Consider the following 22,836-nt stretch of genomic DNA (forward strand, 5'->3'; position numbering starts at 1 on the left):
TGTAATACACAGTTTTTGAGAAATAATCAATGAGAGTCTCTTATTCTCTTTCTTCTTCTAAATAGCTCCTTGTGAGTTCATGTGATCTAGTTATCTTCAATTACGTTCACCAACATTGATTTTGGGTGAAATTACACAATGTTTATATGATAGATTTATGTGATTGCATTGTAACTGATCTTGAGTGCGTAAGTATTCTTTGTACGCTGTCAGTATACTAAACTTGATACTTGTAGTTTGATTAACTGAGTGTATCACCAAACATATATACGATTCACAATGTGATTCAACAGTCGATATGGTATACAACTTATGTGACTTGTATACTCCTAGTTATACAACATATAACACTCTTACAGTGTATGGATAAATATTTTGTTCCACATAATGTTCATGAAATTATAATCACCATATAATTTGTTTGCAAACCAAACAATGCGAAAGATTTCACTGGTTCTTTCCTCTTGGAATAACTATTTCATTTATGAACCTTTTAGAATACCATCTAAAACTTCTATTACTTCTTACAAGAATACATTAGAGTTTAGATGACATCAAATTATTAAACCCCAATAAAAATTATCTACTTTTTCAAGGACTATATTTGCACAATTCTTTAAATTAAGAATATAAATTAAGTAAATGATTACCTTTGACATTTGCATGTATCGACCAAAAATTTGTCAAAGGTTTTTTAGCCCACGACTTGGTCAGCCCAAAGGAGCCGATTTGGGTTTGTGTATTCTGGACTTTTTGGGCCGCCTAAAAGATTCTCGCGCTCTAACAAAAGGAAATAATGGCGGGAGAGAGCAAAATCTGTTCAAATTTTTGTTTTTTCCTAAAACGCCGAATCCCTCAAACCCACGTAAGAATAAAAATCTAAACGCCGTCACTTTTTCAACTCAAAGTAAAATAGAGGAGTGCGTAACATTTAAATCCCTAAACTACCCCACACGCACTACACGCACACTCATTGTACTGCTCGCACCACCACCACCCACCACTCCTCTCTCCATCCACTCTTCCATGGAGAACCAAGCAAAACGGAGCAAACAATCTTCGAGTTCCGGGAGGAGAAGCTTGAGGAGAAAGCTCGAAGGAGATTTTGAAGATGATCGTAAAGTTTCTTCTCCGTTTTCTCATGATGATGATGATGCTCATCAAGATCTCGCTCCTGAGGTTCGGACGCAAGTGGAGATTCTCGAATCTACTTTCTCTTCGACGGAAGCAGATCGTGCCTCTGCCAAGCGTGCTATTCATGTTCTCTCTGAGCTAGCTAAGAACGGTAACTCAATATCTCGTTACTAGCGGATCAGAAAATTTCATGTACATTTCTGTCTATCGGGAGTTAATTCAACTAATTTCCCAAGTTAAACTCTACTGGATTTATTCAACAATTTTTTTTTTCTTAAAAAATACAAGTTAGATATCCAAAAACAGCACGATAAGTACTGTATTAGAACATTACAAATGTTAGTCAAAGTTCTTATAGAGTGCTGAATGTCCTGGGAAGTACATGCAGAGAGTTGAATTGGTTTATATTCAATCAATTTGGGCCTGAAAGTTGGATTTTGATATTTGAGGATTTTTGTGTTGCAGAGGAAATTGTGAATGTGGTTGTAGACTGTGGTGCTGTCCCAGCTTTGGTGAAGCATCTTCAAGTGCCATCCCTTGGGAGTGAAGGAGATGGTGGACAGATGCCGCATGAGCATGAGGTCGAGAAAGGAAGTGCTTTTACGCTTGGGCTTCTAGCTATAAAAGTTAGTATAAATCATATTTATTCTCTTAAGAGTTAAGCACATATGAGAAGGCAATTTTCGCTATTAGGGCAGATGATTCTTCGAATTACTCCGTACTATCCACACTTTAGCATACACTGGAGCTTGCTTACACAATAGGACTACATGAACTTGCTTATACAATAGGAGCTATGTTTTGTTATTGAATGCATTCACGTTAATTGGTACTTTAATTTTATCTGTATATTGCATGTACCATTTGTGCACTCTCTTGCCACTGTGAAGAAGATGAACAATTTTCGCTAATAAGGACTGTTACCAAAATGATTAAATACTAGTGTTTCCTACCAATTTTTTTTGTCTCTCAACAGTAACTTCTAGTCTACCCTGTAAGGCCCTTCATTGGTTCATAATTTAGATGGAGGTGTTTTAAACTGTTTCTGTTTCTTGACAGCCGGAGCACCAGCAACTTATTGTTGATGCTGAAGCTCTACCTCATCTCGTAGATCTGTTGAAAAGGCATAAAACTGCACCAAATTCTCGTGCTGTCAATGGTGTTATCCGGAGAGCAGCTGATGCAATCACTAATCTTGCCCATGAAAATAGTAGCATCAAAACTCGTGTTAGGTTAGCTTATTTGTTCTCTAAAATTTTGGTCACTACAGCAAAACAAAAGAAAACTTATATTCACACTTCATCTCTATTTTGTATGTGAAGGATTGAGGGCGGTATTCCTCCACTTGTTGAATTGCTTGAGTTCGTTGATGCAAAGGTGCAAAGAGCAGCTGCAGGAGCGTTGCGAACTTTGGCATTTAAAAATGATGAGAACAAAAATCAGGCTAGTGGCTTTAATCTTTATTCTGATTTATAAAAGTATCTCTGAATTTCTTGTGTTATCTGTTCTATTAGAATAATTTCTCTGATTTGATTTCAGATTGTTGAATGCAATGCACTCCCTACTCTTATTCTAATGCTACGGTCCGAAGATACTGCAATACACTATGAAGCGGTTAGGCATCATTCTGCAAGTTCATATTACTAGCTCTTTTTTTGTTTTTATAAATAATTAGGTATAAAGTCACAGCCATGCTTCAAGTGGTAGACATAATAAAATTGTGGGATGTCAGGTTGGAGTCATTGGAAATTTGGTGCACTCGTCACCAAATATCAAAAAGGACGTTCTTCTTGCTGGAGCTTTACAACCTGTCATTGGGTTACTTAGGTAGTGTTGGATCTTATAATTTTTGAGTGGCTGGTCATGTACAACTTCTGTTCCATAGATGCTTATCATTTGCAGATTCCATCTAATGGACGTAGACATGCTACTATTTGGTTTGTTCTTTTCCTCTTGATGGCTTCTGAAATAAGCTCTTTTATATGATAGTTCCTCCTGTCCGGAAAGCCAAAGGGAAGCAGCTTTATTGCTTGGACAATTTGCAGCAACCGACTCAGACTGCAAGGTTGATGATGCTACTGTGCTCTATTAATGTCCTAATGAGTAGTAAAATTATTGATTTATTGGCATTTAAAGCAACTTAATCTGATTTATGCTTGGATTTTTTTTCTGATGGTTTTGCAGATTCACATTGTGCAAAGAGGTGCTGTACCGCCACTGATTGAGATGCTTCAATCTATGGATGCTCAACTTAGGGAAATGTCAGCCTTTGCCCTTGGAAGGTTGGCACAGGTGACTTGAAATCCTTACAGAGCTTCTTTAGGGTACTTTGTTTTCTTGTGGTTATCAAGTAATTCTTCTGTTCTGTTAGTAGTTGTCCCCTGGGCCACTATTTCTCTGAGTACTCTGTAAGTTTACCATTCAGATTTATTTTCTGGCATTACTTGTGTTGATAGTTGTTGATCATGGACTTGCCTTTCACGATTATTGAGGTTGTTTTCAAGTATGATATGTGCCTGTGACATCTTTGTCATGGTCTTACCCCCTTTTCCAATCAAACCTTATACCAAAGAATATTATTGTAGTATTGGTTCCAATTAGACCATGTTTTTCTAATTATTCTGCGAGCTTAGGATTCAAGAATTTACTTTCTTGTTTACTTGTATGTCGGATGATTAATTGGCATGGCTTGTCCCTTGATGGAGTGGAATGATTACATAAGATTCATATGGGTTACCCCTTTTAGGATTGAGGTTTTGTTGATCGATTGAAGTTTGACTTGTATACTTGGATGATAGATCTTGGATGGGAACTTGATTACTTGTTTTTAGTTTGTTTTCATGTATTAAAGATGCTGGATTATCTTATATATTGACTTGCCCACTTTTTTAACATAACTTGTTACGTAGGAATAACATAAATGAATAAAACAAGGAATCATGCTTGTGAGTAGTGGTTCCTTTGCACCATTGTGCAGTTTCCATGAGTGGTTTCAATTCAAAACTGACTTGTTTTCCTTTCATGGTATACATGTATTGTCAATTAACAGTTAAATTCACTATCTTGTTGTTACTCATCAAAAAACAATAAATGCTGTCTTGCTGTTCAAGTGGACCTTATTTCATGTCGTGAAATATTGTCTGCACATGGATAGGGTTCCCTAAAGTAGTTTAAATTGTTGTTGCTTGGCACTTACACCTTTTCTATTGGGCAGTTACATTTTATCATAATTTTCTTAAGGGATAATGCTAACGTTGTGATTATATCATAATAGTGCGTGAAGGGTCAAAGCTTGGAGCTCTTTTTTTCCTCTTAATTATAGTGCAGTACGACTGGAAAGTTCCATCGCATTGGGTTGTTCTTTTCTTTCTTTCTCAGTCAATTAGCGACAACTCAGTCCAAAACTATTTAGGCTTTGCTATATGAATTTTTTCTATACTAGCTCATTACATTCCAATACTCAATAATCTACATGTTGAATATATAATTAAATAAATAGAAGTGGGGTCTCAGAAACAACTTAAGCTTTTGGATGAACTAGAAATACACTTCATGATATCAGGGCAGAACCTTGGGTTTGAGTCTCATTGCCACCCATTTAAAAAAAGAAGTATATTCACCTGCTTGACTCATGACAAAAGAATCATCCTTGCATGTACAGAGGCATGTTGAAGACATAATTAAGTACATAGAAATGTGCTCTATCTAATAGTTTAGGAGTTCATGTGATTTGAGAATTCTCTACATGCATTCTAGTTGATTGGATTTATTGGTTCCCTGATGTTCAGGACACACACAATCAGGCTGGTATTGCTCATTGCGGTGGTATAGTCCCATTATTGAAGCTTCTTGATTCAAAAAATGGATCGTTGCAACATAATGCTGCATTTGCTCTTTATGGGCTTGCTGATAACGAGGTGTAACAACTTATCCAAACAATAATGTTATTATAACCAGATTTTGTACTTTTAAATTTGTAACGATGTGTTACATCTCATCTGATTCGGGTGCAACTTTTCGCTATAGGATAATGTTACAGATCTTGTAAAGGTTGGAGGTGTTCAAAAGCTTCAGGATGGAGAATTTATTGTCCAAGTATTATTCTTTTTTTCTTCCCGTGATCGTTATTTTGTGCCAAATATTACTTAAAGGAGAAATAATTTCATAGAATTATGATGCTTTTCTCATTATTCTTAAGTCTTTGTCATGACCCTTGATAGTGTTCACTCATTTTTCAGCCAACTAGAGATTGTGTTGCGAAGACATTGAAAAGATTGGAAGAGAAGATTCATGGACGGGTGAGTTTCTATTTGTTGCAAGGAATTTGTTGATGCATACTTTATTTGTTGGCAGTGAAGCACATGATGCAATGAGTACATTTCTTTTGCTAACGAATGCCAAGTTAATTTTGTTTTTTCTAGCTATGAAATGTGGTGTATCCCCCATTGTCCAGTTCCTTCTTGTCCCTTCAATATGGTAAATTTCTTTGTTAAGTCTTATGGTTACTGATGGTTATATCTCAAACCTTTTTGCCCTCTTTTGAAGGTATTAGGCCATTTGTTGTATTTGATGCGTGTTGGGGAAAAGGTTATTCAAAGACGAGTTGCTCTGGTGCTTGCCCATCTTTGTTCACCAGATGACCAAAAGATGATATTTATCGATAATGGTGGTATGTGATCTGTACCTATACTCAGACTCAGCTTTTCTCGGTGTGCTGGTTAGGCTGTGACAGTTTATCCACTATGTGGACTATGTTCTTGTAGGATTGGAATTGCTTTTAGAGCTTCTAGTATCAACAAACTTGAAGCACCAAAGAGATGGTTCTGTAGCTTTATGCAAGTTGGCTAACAAAGCCAGCTCACTTTCACCCGTAGATGCAGCTCCTCCATCTCCTACACCTCAGGTTTGCTCCGCAGTTTAATGCTCATACTCTGGCAAAGCTTTTGTTCAGGTTTTTGGTTCTTAAGTTCTAACATGAGTAATACTAGTCTCTTAGTCACTAATGGGTTTTTATTTAGTTTTTCACTGTTACATGGTGCTTCTCATATCAAGTTAACACTAAGCTATGTGCGTATTATCATCAAGCATTTCGGAGATGCACACTGAACCGTCTGATGTTCAAATTTAATCGATTGTGATAATTTGTGAAGCTTTTACCATTTACTTTATAAACATATGTCAAATCAAGTTTTGCTAGTGTTACCTCAAGACTTGAAAGTTATAATGTAGCTGTCCTGCAAATTTAATACAATGTCTACTTTACCAACCATTTGAATTACTCCATAAAAACTCTGGTCGTACAGTTTCTTCCCATATTGTGGTTCAGTTTGCTTCTCACATTGTGACCCTTCTTGTGTTATATGCTGCTGTTTTTACCAACTTTATTATGAGAAAACATCTATTTAGAGTATGATATGCCTTTTATTTGTTCTTGGCATCTGTTATGCTGATGAGGGGTAGAAGACCTTAGAACCCTCTCTTGATATTCTAAATTGGCTTCACTGAGCGTTATTTTTTTGGTTCTGGGAGGGTGTGTATACCAAGACTTGGTATTCCTGTCGATCTCTTATTCAGGTCTATATCATTGTCAACTGTTCTATGGTCTTAGTAATACAAAACAGTTGAGTTCTGAAAACTTCACTCACTGACCCTTAATTGCTGGCATGCTTGGTGTATCCTGAGAATCAATTAGGCAATATGAGGGCTTTTCTTATCCCTACATTTTGAGGATTTAGATTTTGGGAGTAACTCGTCTTCACTTTGGTGATCGTTTGAGGAGGGTTTACATGTTGACAGATTCCATAGGCTGTTTTCGCCACAGTTTACTTGATGTTCACTTTCTTTACCAATTAATAATGTTGTCTGAGCTTTCCATGTTTATTAGTTTGTATGTCCGCTTTCTGTCTCTTCTTTCTCAATTGACTTATAGGTTGTTCATAACCACGGTGCAGTAATTAGACAATGTATTTGATCATATATTACATCTCTTTTCCTTATTTTCTCCTTGTGCATTTCTTTTTGCAGGTCTATTTGGGTGAGCAGTACGTAAATAATTCTACGCTATCTGATGTGACATTTTTAGTTGAAGGTAGCAGTAGTTTTGTGATTCAAATATTGTCATCTTCTTTATATCATGGTGTATCTTAATGATTTTTTGGTCCTTCACCAGGCAAACGGTTTTATGCCCACAGAATTTGTTTACTTGCTTCTTCTGATGCATTTCGAGCAATGTTTGATGGTGGCTACAGGGTAAGTAGAATAGTTGGCATAAAGATTTATTGCTTTTACTTTTAGATTTATTGGTTTCTAAATTGATCATTAGCAACACGAGGAAAACTGTTTTTGCTCCCGAAATTTGTCTTCTACTGATTACCTTACCCTTTTGACAAATTTAGATTGACTATCAGACAGTCTTGCAAAATTGCTAAAAGGCAAACATCTTCATTTGAAATGTTACAAGCCTTGCCGAGGGCCTGTGCACCCCCGGGATTAGTCGGGGCTCAAAGAGACTCGGACACCCGGTGCAAATCAAAAAAAATAAAATAAAATGTTACAAGCATATGTGTCATGTGACATGGCTGAATGCACAAATATGGAGTACAAAACTCTGATGATCTGTTATCTATTTATTGCAGGAGAGAGACGCCAAAGATATAGAGATTCCCAACATTCCATGGAATGTTTTTGAGTTGATGATGAGGTGCACTGCTGTTTAATCTCTGTCACATCTGGGATACAAATCAATCTAGCAATATTGAAGAGAGGAATGTTTATTGTTTGCAGGTACATATACACGGGATCTGTTGATGTTAATATGGATGTTGCACAGGATCTTCTAAGGGCTGCTGATCAATATCTTCTCGAGGGCCTTAAGCGTCTGTGCGAGTATGCAATTGCCCAGGTGAGTGCTGGGGACCTTTCTGTCTTAGAGGAGGATTTATGTCGGGTTTCTCCTGATAGTTTCTTATCTTTGGTAGGATATCTCAGTGGAAAATGTCTCTCTGATGTTTGAGTTATCAGAGGCTTTCAATGCATTGTCATTAAGAAATGCTTGCATTGTCTTCACATTGGAGAAGTTCGACAAATTAAGTGTCATGCCATGGTATGTCCAGATTCCTATCCTTTTGCTTCATCATTTCTTGGAAGAAAAAAAGACACGCTAAACAAACATGTAATTGTGTATTAACACACTGTAATCTTGTTACATGTAGGTATTCACAATTGATTCAACGTATATTACCTGAGACACGTGCGTACTTTGTTAGGTCACTGACCAGGCCAATTCAAGCTGACCTCTGATGTAGAGATTTTGGTTCATTTTTATTCTTTGATTAAATGTAGAGTATGATGTAAATTGTACAGGAAGTAGGTTTTATTCCACTCGTTCGTCTCTAATTGCAAGAGTTATGTGTAACTTCTCATCACTTGCAATTCCATATTTGTTGTGACGTTTAATGTAGCGTATGAAGTCCAGTTGCGACGCCAGCCATGCTTCTAAATCTCTACAACAAGCTTACAAATAAATTACCGGTTTTACGAAGATGTATAGATCTAAATTATCCACAATATTATTGAGACCTCATCTATACTGTTTTTTCTTAGTTGAGGGTCTATCAAAAATAGTTTCTACCTTCACGTAGGGGTGAGGTGTGCTTACACTCAACTCTCTCTAGACTTTACTTTGTGGGATATGGAAATACACCATCCAACTTTCACACTTTAGATAATCCCTATCTATTTGCTAGATGTAAATGTCCTTGACAACTTGGTCCATCACGTTCTATTTTGAGACAGCATAATCAAGTCGAGTATAACATACATACATTAATTAGTTGTCTCACATAGATTATGATATGTAGAATTGGTTTCCCTGTATAATTTCGGAATTCATATGATACACCATTAATGAGTTGAGTTAGGTTTAAATTTTTTATTTCTTTACATGATGAGACCCATTTAAATTCTTGATTCAGAATTTTTTCGTTGCTTGTTCTTTTTAGGACAATTCTTTAGTGAATGATCACTTTTTGTTTCTTGTGCAATTTACCCGGGGCGATAAATTACGTTATTCCTCATTGCTGGCATGTGAGATATGAATTGATATTCCTTATGGCTTGTATGATCCTTAGACCAATTCTCATTTTATGGTCAGTTATGTTTAAAAATTTAGCGAGGCTCAACGTTCATTTAATCATTTTTTTTTTTTTACTATCTACATATGAGCCAATAAATAAGGACTGAAAAACCTTCTATCATAAATGAGGCCTTATTAGTAAGTCTTTTCGGTCGAAGTATAATCTTTGTTATTAACTTATTGATTAAACGAGAGAGATTACGAAAACTTATATGAGTTTAACATACGTTTGGGAAATTAGTTGAAAGTGTCTGCAAAAAACAGTACTTAATTAAGAATCAAATTGTGTATATGATGTAAATGGAATTTTTCTTAAATATAGGTGATTGCAATCTCAACACCCTAAACGAGCTGACCAAAATTTGGTATGGAAATTGGACCTCTATTCAGTTGCCAGGCCCAGACCATTAGAGAAGTGAACTGAATCTCCACCGAAAATGGGCCAAGTCCAAGGAGTAATGGCCTAATGGCCGTTTTTTTTAGGGGAACTTTCACATATAGCCACTCAAAAATAGTTTAATTACTCTCCATAGCTATTGTTTGATAATTACAATTCGTAGCTACATGTTATATGGAGGAGAGAGGCGAGCGAGACTGGGAGAGAGAGGAGAGAGGCGAGAGAGAGGGGGCAAAGAGTGGAGAAAGGTGAATTGAATATGTATATAGGTTAGATAATTGTATATTATACATATATATTTGTATATATGGAAAGCGAGATTGGGAGAGGGAGGAGAGAGGCGAGCGAGATTGGGAGAGGGAGGAGAGAGGCGAGCGAGATTGGGAGAGAGAGGAGAGAGGTGAGCGAGAGAGGGCAGAGAGTGGGGAGAGGTGAATTGTATATGTATATAGGTTAGATAATTGTATATTATACATATGTATTTGTATATTCTGACGAATTATACAAACTCGAAGTCAGCCCGCGTAATTAATGTATAATGTTAGTCGTGAGTGATAATTATAGCAAACTATAGCTATGATGAGTAATTAAGTAGTATAAGTTTGCTTAACCGCGTAATTTTCCCATTTTTTTAAGGGTAAATTACAGAAATCACATACTTTTAGGGCAAAATTATAATTTATCCCTTAAAATTTTATAATTACAGAAATCCCTCAAATTGATACAATAATATAAGTACTGATACATTAATCTGATGCGCGAGATACATTAATCGTTAAGTAAGATACATTACATTTTATACATGATACACTAATCTGATATACATTTTATACATGATACACTAATCTGATGCGCGAGATACAATAATATAAGTGCTGATACATTAATCTGATGCACGAGATACACTAATCTGATGAGCGAAAATCAGGGATTTTGGAAATTTGTAAAATTTATAGGAGATAATGCTAATAAGTAAACTAAAAAGTGGGATTTCTGTAAAAAAAAAAAAAAAAATTTGGGTAAACTGTGAAAGATTATGTTAGACAATCAATATTTACACTTAAAAGAGCACTCATAAGATCCGAATCAGAACTAGAGTGTTAATCATCTCCAACCTCATAATCAGTAAAAACCAATTAGTTACAATTTTTTGAATTATATAACTATATTTCCTAGAGCCTTTTACTAGTTCTATCCTTTCTATAATCTCTTTTGTTAATCTGTGTAACAACTAACTCTATATTTACATTTAATCAATTTAAGTGTTTTCAGTTTCTTGTCTTCCCCAAAATTGCAGTTGCCAGTTCCTTTATGGATTGTCGTCAATTTTTCTTTTTTATCCATATTGAACATGGATAACACTTTCTTTCTCTGAACTCACCATTGTGACTGTTGTTATCCACATACATTTTTAAAAAAATAAATAGATGCAGCTAGGACTCCTCATTCACACAAACAACATATTTGTTCATTCTCTCCTTTATCAATAGTTATCTTGATTTGCCAGCCAGAGTAGAAATCTTTGTCTAGATAGTAAAATAGAGCTCAACATATCAACGTCCTTTACTCTCTCCAAGTTGATTTAATAAAAAGAGCACTAATTTTTTTTATAACCATAGATAGTTTAATTTTAAAACTCTTATTTGGCCTTAGCAACTATGACACAAATATAATGACATGTTTAAGATAATAGATTTCAAAAGATCTTCTTTTCTTCACGAATTTAGTAACCAAAAAAATAGTTTCACATAAAATGAAACATATCAAATAATAATATACAAATAATACACATATTAATAATATTTATTTAATTTAAAGCTTTTTTAAATCAGATAAAACTCCACAATTGGCAGGCATGAAACACTTACAAAAAATGAATATTTTTAAGGCCAAACTACATAAATCCCACTAGTTTAGGTCCTAATTAATAAGATTCTCGATAGTTTCAAATATTACTTCCTCTACCATATTTTCATACTTAGGATACATAAGATTGAATCTGGAGATACATGTATGAGATACATATTTTATTTGTTTGAATTAATAGGTTGTAACCAATTTCCTTAATTAGAGGAGTAATTAAGGATATATCTGAATAATTAATTCTGAAAATTTAAATTAATCAAATCGCTTATCATAAGGCAGAAATCAAGGAGTGTATCTATAATTAATTAATTTCAATTTATTATTTCAAAATTATTCTTTGAAATAATAAATTCATTATATTATTAGTAATAAACAAAAGCATGTATATCTTGGTCATGTAATTTGATTAATTTCATTTAGTACTCTTAAAATAATAAATTCGTTAATTTGATGTATCTATTATCTATATATGATGTATCCAACAAACTAAATACTTAGATACATGAGTATTATACAAGTACATTCATATGTATCATAGAAGTATCTAGTATTAATTTCGTGTATTTATTATATGTGTCAACTATTAATTTCATGTATCTATTTATATGATCTAGTTTTAACTTCACGTATCTAGTATTAATTTGATGTATCAAGTATCAATTTCATACATTATATTCAAAAACATGTATCTCGAATACATAGTAAGTATATACATGTGATTATGTGGATCTAAATATAAAATGCAACTGAAACACACAAATTTTAGGAACAAATCATGACCGCGAGATACATGTATCATTAAAAGTGAGATATGTGTATCCAACAGTATTAAAAATCGAGATACGTGCTATTAATTTGAATTAAAGGTGAGATACATGTATTCAACAATTTTAAAGGATCATTCTTAAACTTAGATCTATTTTCGACCTGTTTTATGAATGGTCATTCATTAAAATTTGAGAAACAACAAAAGCTAGCAAATAATGTAAAACCTAATTTGTAAAAGTTTATAAAATCAAACTTTAGAGTAATATGAACTCTACAACTCATATATATTTAATAGAAAATACATATACATTTAATAAATAAACAAAATACATAGAATAAGGAGAAGAACGGTAGATATATAGATGAAAGGAAGATACATAAGACATTTGGATACACAAACATCAGACATATGGAAGAATGACATGTGCATATGACATGTAGATACGCCTGGGATTCAAATATGAACCAAAATCGTTTTTGTTAGATATTATGAGGAGGACGAAGGAAGAGAGAAAAAATGGCAGAGGACGTGGGGTTGGGGGGGGGGGGGGAGAGATATATAGTTGGTGAAGGAGATTGAGGGAGGTTAATTGTTAATGTACCTTCTATTAAGGAGTTTAAATTTTAAGATAATTATTCAATATCATATCTGATTTAATTTTTTAAGATATATGGTATAATTATTAAAAAGTGGTATTAAGAGTAATATTTTTAAACTATAGATAATATATGTATATATGGTAGTTAAGTATGTCTAATTATGTAGTTTTTCCTATTTTTAATATGCATCCAAATGATATTCATGAATCAAAAAGCCTAGAAGATGAAATTCTTGCCTTCCACACCACTAAAAGTGAAAAAACACTATGGAAGAAAAGAATTACTCTATCCTTTTTTGTTAAAACTATATAGTACTCCTAGTATAAAATACACTCAAACCATAGTAAATAAAAAATAAACAATGGCTTCTCTGCGTTTTCCATTCTTGTTTTCTCAGCCCCACAAGACTCCGTCTTCAGCCACTTCAGATGCTCCATCTCGATCCTTCTCCACCGTCGCGGTCGCCCTCGCGTCCGGCGGTTCAGCCCTCGCTGCCACCGGAGCGATCATTGCCATAACTCAAAGCCCCAAAAATCCGTTTCTGGAAAATGCTATGAATTTCCTACTTTCCAATTTCTCACCTAACAAAAATCATTCATCCCCTTTGTGGGGTTCTGTTTCTCTAGCAGATAACTCAGCTCCGGTCACTGAATCCAGGGCCGGAATGGCATTTCCGTCAATTCTGAAAGATACTCAGCGACTCCTTGGAATTGGGCTGCGTAAAAAGGCGGTTTTTGGATTGAAAAACATTGATGTCTATGCTTATGGTACCAAATTGTCACTGCAATTTACTTTATTGTTTTTGCTCTTTATCGATTTATGTTTCTGTCTCTTCTGCAAATGTTGTTATACTGTAGTTGAGGTTCTTAATTTTTGTGATCCTTGTGTGGAGCACAAATGCTCAAATATATAAAATGAATTCCAATTCTATGGCAATAGGAAGTTATGGAGGACATGTTGTCGCACTTATCCTTCCATACTAGTAATTGTAGCATTGCATTTTTTTTTCCAGATTTTATTCCTTTTTTATTTTCAAGATGTATTTTGTCGTGGCTTCTTCACTTCTGTTATTCTTTTCCCGAGCTTCTTTGTTATGTTTTTTCTTGATCTAAGGGCATATGGAAAACAATCTCTCTACTTTCCAAGCTGGGGGTAAGGTCTGAGTACACACTACACTCCCAGTCAGAACTCAATTCATGCTTTACCATTTATAGCAGTTCATGTGGGATCGTGGGCTTATCAATTGTTAACAGCTTGTGTAGGCTTATCAACTCATGCTTACTGTACATGTTACTTGGATTAAGTTTTTGAAGCAACATAATACAGTTTCTTGCACCGTCAGTGCCAGTGGTGGAGCCAGGAAGTTATACAAGGGATTCAAAAAAATAATAGGATTCTCATACATGAGATTTGAACATAGGTCTTAAAGTAATTGTGTAACCCCTTTGCCACTTTCCTAGAATTTTGCCTTCTATCTAGGGGATTCAATAGTATCAAGGGGTTTCAATAGTGAAATAATACCAATATAGAATTCATTTTTGCTCTATTTGTTCAATGTAAAATTTTTAACGAGGGGAAGTCAATTGAATCTCCTTTCTACAACTTAGCTCCGTCCCTGGTCAGTGCATAAAAATTAAACCTGTGGTGGTATCATAATTGAGAATCTCATCGCCATCTCTATTGGACCTTACTTTATATGATCAGGGGGGATATGCATTATAACACTCTTTGTCTGCATTTCAAAGTAAAGGTGATGTTTACTTTAAATATGGCCTTTATCTAATGTGATATCAATATGGCATTCTCTAGGTGTGTATGCTGATGATGTTGATGTAAAGAAGTGTCTGGCTGAGAAGCATGGACGGCACTCTGTTTCTGAACTGCAGCAAAAGGAAGAGTTGAGAAATCATCTCATGGAAAACGATATACGCATGACTGTTAGGCTTCAAATAGTCTATGGCAGACTAAGCATTAATTCTGTGCGCAGTGCTTTTGAAGAATCTGTTGGCAGCAGATTACATAAGTTTGGGGGATATGATAACAAGGAATTGCTCCAAAGGTAATTCCTTAGCCTCATATTATTCATATCTTATTCAACCTTTTTTGGAATAATTACCATATCACCACAGGGAAACAAGCCTGCCAAAGCTGGATGAAGCACTTCATTTGTTTGCACTCTAAATTATTATGTTTTATATGTATTCTGGAACCTTACTCAAGTTGCCTTTCAAATATGATGCCTTGCGATATCATAGTGTTTAACATTATTGCTGGACTCTTTTGCCCAACTGTGATCAATTATCTCTCAGCTACATACGTCACATCTTTTCTTGAATAGAGTTATTGAGCTGCAAACAGGTTAACCCACAAGATTTTTTTTGGAAACGGAAACTTTATTGTTTCTCAACCCTTAAACTAATATTGCCTCCTTCCAATCTATATATATATATATATATAAAGGAGAATGTTAGACATGCTGATGTGACATGCTGATGTGGCATGCTTCTAAGGGCTAGAAAGCTATTTATCTTTTTTTTTTGCCATTTTTCAAATTTTAAAATACAAAAAATTCACCTAAATATTAAAGATAGTCACATTTAATTCTTTCTTTATCAATAGTCCTATTTAATCTATTTTATCATTAAATGCTATTATTTTCTTTTCCTTAATATTTCTCATTTTCTTCTTTTTAGTATTTTAATTTCTTCCCTAATGATATTTATATCATTTCTTTAAATCACCTTTTCCCCCTTTTAGTTCCTTTTCACTACTTTTTTTAATTTATCCAATTCAAGAAACTTATATTTCTATAAAATATAAAGTCTTTTTTTAAAAATAAATAAATTACGATTTTGTTCCCTAAATCTCATCATTTATGACATTTATAACATTTCCTTAAGTCACTTCTCTTCCTTTCCTTGTTCTTTTTTTACTTATTTATTTATTTATTCAATTCAAGAAATTTATATCTCTATTTAGTATAAAGGTATTTCTTTTATCTTTTTTATTTATTTTATTCCTTCTTTATTTACTTTTAAAGTTTCACCTCCATAACTTATATCTATTAAACTTCTATTCTTAATAATATAATTAATTTCATGACTTTTAAGTTTTCATATTCATAACCCCCAACTATTAAATTATAAAATTTAAGATACTTTATGATATATCTCCATTTTTGTCAATATAAATTCACAAGTTTTTTGTTTCATGAAATTTCTACTCAAGATTATTTTTTATATTTCATTGTTCTTTGTAGTATTATTCTATTATCAAATCCATGTGTTAACTTGACACGATGAAGAAGACTCTTGAATGTTGATTAATTTGACAAAAAAGGTGTCGGCCAAGAGCTCAAAAAAGTGGGCACTTATTTTGTATTCTTATTTTTATCTATTTTCTTATGATAAGATTCTAAGGAAGATGTGTGTATGTTTGTGTTTTCTCCATGTAACTTCTTTAGTTTGAATTTGTATAATTTTTCATAATTGCAAGTCTGTATTTTTGTTTAGATGCAAATTAGTTATTGTAACTTTGTGTGTAATAATATTAACTACTGACCAATGTTCAACAATATTATTGTACAAAAACTATTTATGTTTTTTTTTTAAAATTCCTCTATTTTGTCCATATAAAATGATAATTTTTATTTCATGAAACTCCTACTCAAGATTATCCTTTTTATTTCATATTTGAAGTCGTGTTTTCCATGTTTTGTTATTGTAGTAAAGGTAGACTCAATAAAGAGGACACTTAGATATTGATCAGTTAGTAAGAGGGAGTGTTGACAAGAGCTCAAAAATTGTGCATTGATTCATTAATATTTTTTTAAAAATCTATTTTCTTATGATTAAGGTCCTAATGAAGGAATGTGCATTGTGTTCTTTCTATGTAATTTCTTAGTTTGGAAGGTAAGAGCATTTTGTTTGTACTTCGTTAGACGAAAATTAATTACCGTAACTTTGTCTTATGCTAATTATTATCAAGGTTCAAACACTATTATTGATAGATTAGAGTTTGAATATATATCAAATATTGAAATACGGCTTTTTTATGATATTTTTTTACAGTACAAAGAACCATTTATGTTTCTTATGATTAAGATCCTAAGGAAGATGTGTTTTTGTTACTATAAAAAGTTACTATTAAGTAGGATAGAGGAAGGAAAAGAGAAAAAAAATAAAATAATAAAATAGAAAACAAATACTACAATAAAGGATAGAGGCAAAATTAAAAATATGAATATTTATTTAGATAATGATGAAAAATAAGAGGAAAAATAACAACAATGAATGAATAAAATTGACACCTCTCTTTGGCCAAGAATATTGTTATTATTATAATAATAATAAAAAGAATTGTGTTAATTACTATTTCTGCATTCATTTTTATTCTTTATTGTAAAAATCTGAATGTCTATAAATAAAGACATTGTAAGACTCTTCTGAAATGATCACATTAGAGTTTGAAAAATTGTGCATTAATTTCGTATTTTCTTCTTCCTTTTCTTAATAATTAAGATCATAAGAATGATGTTGCATTATTTATTTATTTATATTCTCTCCATAATTTTTTTGTTTTATATTTTATACGAATTTTTTATTATCGTAAGTTTATAATTATTTTTGGTCCAAAGTAACAACTTATGACTTTGTTGGAAGTCATATAATTACTGACCAAACATTTCTCTTTATGAAATCACTTATACGACTGGATATATATTATATTTATGCACATATTATAAATATTTCTTCTATCTATATTATATTTTCATAAGTTCCCTAGTTCTTATATAACCAAAAATGTCTTTTGCAACTGTAGGTTCACTTCCCAGTTTAAAGATGAAATTAAATTACCTCGGGGATCTATCATTGAACTCTCCAGAGATCATGACTACATACTCCACACAACAAGTAAGATGATTTATTTCTGTTGACAGTATTTTGGAAAAGAACAGCTCAAAGTTCTGTCTTTTTTCCACTTTTTCTACAATGTTGATATTTCGATCTGATACGAATCTTTTGAAGCGAAGACTCTCAATCTCTCAGTGTATACGCCTACGAGACGTGCATGTGTGTCTGTGCGTTTTGAGAAAAAATAAAATGTTATAGCTATCACTTGCTCAAATTATTGAAGAGCTATTGAATGGATACATAAAACATTAATTTCTTTTAGTTATTTCCCTAATAAGGTTGGCTTTCGAAGCAGTATGTTAGAGGCTACAATGAAGAGTAATTACTTCAAGTGAGCGCTATACAAGAACAATACCATAAATATCCTAATTGCACTGTCAGTTGGCACATTTTATACCCTTACATTTCCTTTGTGGGAAGTGGCTAAACATTTTCCTGAATTTGGTTACCGATGTCATGCTGGAAATTATGCTTGTGTAGTATTACACCAATCAACCATCCCTATTCTCTTTTACACAGATATAGATTTTCTGGTCTTTACCAGCTTCACTGTCTATAAAACCAAAAAAATAAAATAAAAATTGTTATATGTTAGCTGTTGAAAATATTCTTCGCCAAGATACTAGTGATGATTTTTATTATCAGCCTGTTAGCTCTTGAAAATATGCTTCCGCAAAATACTAGTGATGATTTTTATTACCAATGGCTGATACACCTGTCACAGTAACTAATAAATAAGTTAAAGACATTCCATATTAAAAAATAGACTTAAGTTAAACAGCATCGAAGTATTGGTTGAGATTTGTTCTACATGCATTTTAGGTAAGAAACTGATGAGCTAGTTAATTGCCCGTCAGTTCCATAGACCATAGAAGAATAACTAAAATATTTGTTGGTTTTCTTTAAATTCGCAATATATTAGTTTCTGATCTTTTTTCTTTCTAGTTGTTTGCTTAAAGTTTGCTCTAGCATCAATCACTTAGATGAAGCTTAGGTTCTGTTTATTTTTCTTTTGTAGTTGATGGAAAGGAAATGGGAAGCATACAAAGCAAACTCTTATGCAGATCAATCCTAGACCTATATATTGGTGATGAGTCATTTGATCACAAAGCCAACGAAGATGTCGAGTCGAACTTGGCTTCTCTACTTCACAAGTAGCTACTTCTTTAGCATAAAGAGAATTTTATCAACACAAGGAATTGAGTTGTGCTGATATTGGCTAGTTTCAACTGTTGCCCCCCCTCAGAAGTTCTACATAACTCATGTTAGGTTCTATTGGTTGGATGATTCTCTTTAAATAGTTGAAGTAGAGATTTAATCTCTTGCAAACTGAACTTAGATCTATGTTTTATATGCTGATGAGTGGTTTTCTCTACTCCTGTAATATTTTGCTTTGAAATTTTTATAGCATAATTGGCTTGGTCACCAAATTTGTTTTATTTACCTCATTGAAATGCATCTTGGAGTGTTTACTACTAAGGTTGGAGAACAACTTAGATAACCTTAGTAGTGTTTACTGCTAAGGTTTCTTATTATCATCTTCTTGTTGTTTACATTTGTTGCTAGTGCCTCTTTTTCACTGTTTATCCAGCCATGGTCTTTCGGAAACAACTTCTCTACCTTCTCAAAGGTAAGGTCTGTGTACACTCTACCACTCTACCCTCCTCCCAAGACCCCACTTGTGGGATTACACTGGTGTTTTTTTTTTTACTAAGGTAATTCTTTGGAGAGACAGATTTTTTTCTTTCTTAATTGAAGTTATATCCAGTCACACTGAAATAAGTATTACACTTAAGCATAGCTTTCTTAGAGCATGCAACACATTCTACTCATACAATTAGCTCAATTCATGCACAAATTGTGAGTGCTACTGGACTCCCAGATCAGCCTTGGCTCTTTATTCACTCAAACATCATGGTGCATTCAGCAGCAGAAGTCTGCTGAACAGTTGTATACTGATAGTTCATGCAAAAGTGCTGCTACAACATCCCTTGAGTTCTAAGTAGCTCCTTTTGAATTTCCAGAACACCTACTGTTTTTCTGTTTTGGAGGTCAAGTCATGATCTTCACAAAGGAAGCCGTGTTTCTCTTCTCGATGATGGTTGTTTTTTATTTATTCAGCACAACCGTGATTGGCGGCACAGTGTACAATGTTGGTGATTCCGGCAGTTGGAATGGAGACAATGTTGACTTCCATATGTGGGCTTCTAGTAGAACTTCCCAGGTTGGTGACACTCTTGGTAAGTCCAACTAGTCGATCAACTGGGATCTAGTATGAGAAAATCAAATGCTTCACAATTCGAACAGTGTATATAATTAAGTAGTAATTGGCTAACGTTATGTGAAGTTGTCTCCCTTGTTGGAAAAATACTACAATATTGATACTGTACAAAAAATACAAAATAACTACACTGGAGCTTGCTTATACAATAGGAGCTATTTTTTGTTATTGACTACATGAACTTGCTTATACAATAGGAGCTATGTTTTGTTATTGAATGCATTCCACGTTAATTGGTACTTTAATATTCTCTGTATATTGCATGTACCATTTGGTCTATTTGTGCACTTACTTGCCACTGTGAAGAAGATGAACAATTTCATTAATAAGGACTGTTACCAAAATGATTGGATACTAGTGTTTCCTACCAATTCTGTCTCTCAACAGGAACTTCAAGTCTATCCTGTAAGGCCCTTAGTCATTTATGGGTTTTTATTTAATTTTCACTGTTACATTTGGTGCTTCTCGCATCGAGTTAATACTAAGCTATGTTCGTATAATCATCAAGCATTTTGAAGATGTACGGTGAACTGTCTAATGTTCAAATTTAATCATTGATTGTGATGATTTATGAAGCTTTTACCATTTACTTTATAAACATATGTTAAACCAAGTTTTGCTAGTGTTACCTCTAGAGTCAAGACTTGAAAGTTATAATGTAGCTGTTATGCAAATTTTATACAATGTCTACTTTACCAACCATTTGAATTACTGCTTAAAAACTCTGGTCGTGCAGTTTCTTCCCATCTTGTGGTTCAGTTTGCTTCTCACGTTGTGACAGCTTCTTGTGTTATATGCTGCTGTTTATACCACATCTATAATGAGAAAAGCATCTATTTAGAGTATGATATGCCTTTTATTTGTTCTTGGATGGTATCTGTTATGCTGATGAGGGGTAGAAGACCATAGAACCCTCTCTTGATATGCTAAATTTGCTTCACTGAGCAATATTTTTTTGGTTCTGGGAGGGTGTGTATACCAAGACTTGGTTTTCTTGTCGATCTTTTATTCAGGTCTATAACCTTGTCAATCTTTTATGGTCTTAGTAATACAAAACAGTTGAGTTCTGAAAACTCCACTCACTGACCCTTAATTGCTGGCATGATTGGTGTATTCTGAGAATCAATTAGGCAATATGAGGGCTTTGCTTATCCCTACATTTAAGGATTTAGATTTTGGTAGTAACTCGTCTTCACTTTGGTGAGTGTTCGAGGAGGGTTCGCATGTTGACAGATTCCATAGGCTGTTTTCGCCACAGTTTACTTGATGTTCACTTTCTTCACCAATCAATAATGTTGTCTGCTTTTCATGTTTTTTAGTTTGTATGTCCGCTTTCTGTCTTTTCTTTCTCAATTGACTTAGAGGTTGTTCATGACCATTCATGGTGCAGTAATTAGACAATGTATTTGATCCTATATTACATCTCTTTTCCTTATTTTCTCCTAGTGCATTTCTTTATGCAGGTCTATTTGGGTGAGCAGTATGTAAATAATTCTACGCTATCTGATGTGACATTTTTAGTTGAAGGTAGCAGCAGTTTTGTGATTCAAGTATTGTCATCTTCTTCATATCATGGTGTATCTTAATGATTTTTTGATCCTTCTCCAGGCAAAGGGTTTTATGCCCACAGAATTTGCTTACTTTCTTCTTCTGATGCATTTCGAGTAATGTTTGATGGTGGCTACAGGGTAAGTAGAATAGTTGGCATAAAGATTTATTGCTTTTACTTTTAGGTTTGTTGGTTTCTAAATTGATCATTAGCAACACAAGCGGAAAGCTGTTTTTGCTCCCAAAATTTGTCTTCTACTGCTTACCTTTCCCTTTTGACAAATTTAGATCGACTATCAAATGGTCTTTGCAAAATTGCTAAAAGGCAAACATCTTTATTTGAAATGTTGCAAGTGTGACGTGGCTGAATGCACAAATATGGAGTACAAAACTCTGATGATCTGTTATCTATTTATTGCAGGAGAGAGACGCCATAGATATAGAGATTCCCAACATTCCATGGGATGTTTTGAGTTGATGATGAGGTGCACTGCTGTTTAATATCTGTCACTTCTGGGATACAAATCAATCTAGCAATATTGAAGAGAGGAATGTTTATTGTTTGCAGGTACATATACACGGGATCTGTTGATGTTAATATGGATGTTGCACAGGATCTTCTAAGGGCTGCTGATCAATATCTTCTTAAGGGCCTTAAGCATCTGTGTGAGTATGCAATTGCACAGGTGAGTGCTGGGGACCTTCTGTCTTAGAGGAGGATTTATGTCGGGTTTCTCCTGATAATTTCTTATCTTCTGTAGGATATCTCAGTACAAAAATGTCTCTCTGATGTTTGAGTTATCGGAGGCTTTCAATGCATTTGTCATTAAGAAATGCTTTCATTGTCTTCAGATTGGAGAAGTTTGACAAGTTAAGTGTCATGCCATGGTATGTCCAGGTTCCTATCCTTTTGCTTCATCATTTCTTGGAAGAAAAACAGACATCCTAAACAAATATGTAATTGTGTATTAACACACTATTATCTTGTTACATGTAGGTATTCACAATTGATTCAACGTTTAATACCGTGCGTACTTTGTTAGGGTGCTGAGCAGGCCAATTCAAGCTGACCTCTGATGTAGAGATTTAGGTTCATTTTTATTCTTTGATTAAATGTAGAATATGATGTAAAATGTAGAGGAAGTGGGTTTTATTCCACTCGTTCGTCTCTAATTGCAAGAGTTATGTGTAACCT

At 33.8% G+C, this 22,836-nt stretch overlaps 2 protein-coding genes across 4 annotated transcripts; both read left to right on the forward strand.

Moving 5' to 3' along the window:
* Positions 1 to 990: 990 nt before the first annotated feature.
* On the forward strand, positions 991 to 22,741 carry LOC125807380 (ARM REPEAT PROTEIN INTERACTING WITH ABF2-like). 3 transcript variants are annotated; one of them, XM_049487076.1, is made up of 20 exons: positions 991 to 1,285; positions 1,600 to 1,760; positions 2,194 to 2,366; positions 2,457 to 2,577; positions 2,674 to 2,748; positions 2,867 to 2,961; positions 3,124 to 3,199; positions 3,319 to 3,426; positions 4,923 to 5,051; positions 5,161 to 5,229; positions 5,373 to 5,432; positions 5,680 to 5,803; positions 5,898 to 6,037; positions 7,159 to 7,222; positions 7,304 to 7,383; positions 7,770 to 7,834; positions 7,918 to 8,035; positions 8,112 to 8,236; positions 8,346 to 8,431; positions 22,725 to 22,741. In XM_049487076.1, coding segments are annotated over exons 1-20 (2,130 nt in total). In that variant the 5' UTR covers positions 991 to 1,026; the 3' UTR covers positions 22,727 to 22,741. The 3 variants fall into 3 exon arrangements, 2 of the variants coding, with proteins under 2 accessions (XP_049343033.1, XP_049343034.1); XR_007441662.1 differs by lacking the exon at positions 22,725 to 22,741 and having other exon boundaries at positions 1,004 to 1,285; positions 8,122 to 8,236; positions 8,346 to 8,419; XM_049487077.1 differs by lacking the exons at positions 7,770 to 7,834; positions 7,918 to 8,035; positions 8,112 to 8,236; positions 8,346 to 8,431; positions 22,725 to 22,741 and adding an exon at positions 22,063 to 22,129 and having other exon boundaries at positions 1,004 to 1,285.
* On the forward strand, positions 13,230 to 19,228 carry LOC125807381 (fatty-acid-binding protein 1). Its single transcript, XM_049487078.1, has 4 exons — positions 13,230 to 13,666; positions 14,709 to 14,958; positions 17,721 to 17,812; positions 18,831 to 19,228. The coding sequence occupies exons 1-4, from the start codon at positions 13,261 to 13,263 to the stop codon at positions 18,968 to 18,970; spliced, it is 888 nt and encodes a 295-aa protein (XP_049343035.1). The 5' UTR covers positions 13,230 to 13,260; the 3' UTR covers positions 18,971 to 19,228.
* Positions 22,742 to 22,836: the final 95 nt, after the last annotated feature.

The sequence above is a fragment of the Solanum verrucosum genome, unplaced genomic scaffold, assembly GCF_900185275.1.
Source record: "Solanum verrucosum unplaced genomic scaffold, falcon-dt-bn FXZP01000183.1, whole genome shotgun sequence".
Taxonomy (NCBI): Eukaryota; Viridiplantae; Streptophyta; class Magnoliopsida; order Solanales; family Solanaceae; genus Solanum; species Solanum verrucosum.

Excerpts from the sequence above, each read along its gene's own strand:
- LOC125807380 (XM_049487076.1), top strand. The coding sequence starts at position 1,027 with ATGGAGAACCAAGCAAAACGGAGCAAACAATCTTCGAGTTCCGGGAGG. Across the intron at positions 1,761-2,193 it reads TTGGGCTTCTAGCTATAAAA|CCGGAGCACCAGCAACTTAT; the intron begins GTTAGTATAAAT and ends GTTTCTTGACAG. Across the intron at positions 6,038-7,158 it reads CTCCATCTCCTACACCTCAG|GTCTATTTGGGTGAGCAGTA; the intron begins GTTTGCTCCGCA and ends TTCTTTTTGCAG.
- LOC125807381 (XM_049487078.1), top strand. The coding sequence starts at position 13,261 with ATGGCTTCTCTGCGTTTTCCATTCTTGTTTTCTCAGCCCCACAAGACT. Across the intron at positions 13,667-14,708 it reads CATTGATGTCTATGCTTATG|GTGTGTATGCTGATGATGTT; the intron begins GTACCAAATTGT and ends GGCATTCTCTAG. Across the intron at positions 17,813-18,830 it reads CTACATACTCCACACAACAA|TTGATGGAAAGGAAATGGGA; the intron begins GTAAGATGATTT and ends TTTCTTTTGTAG.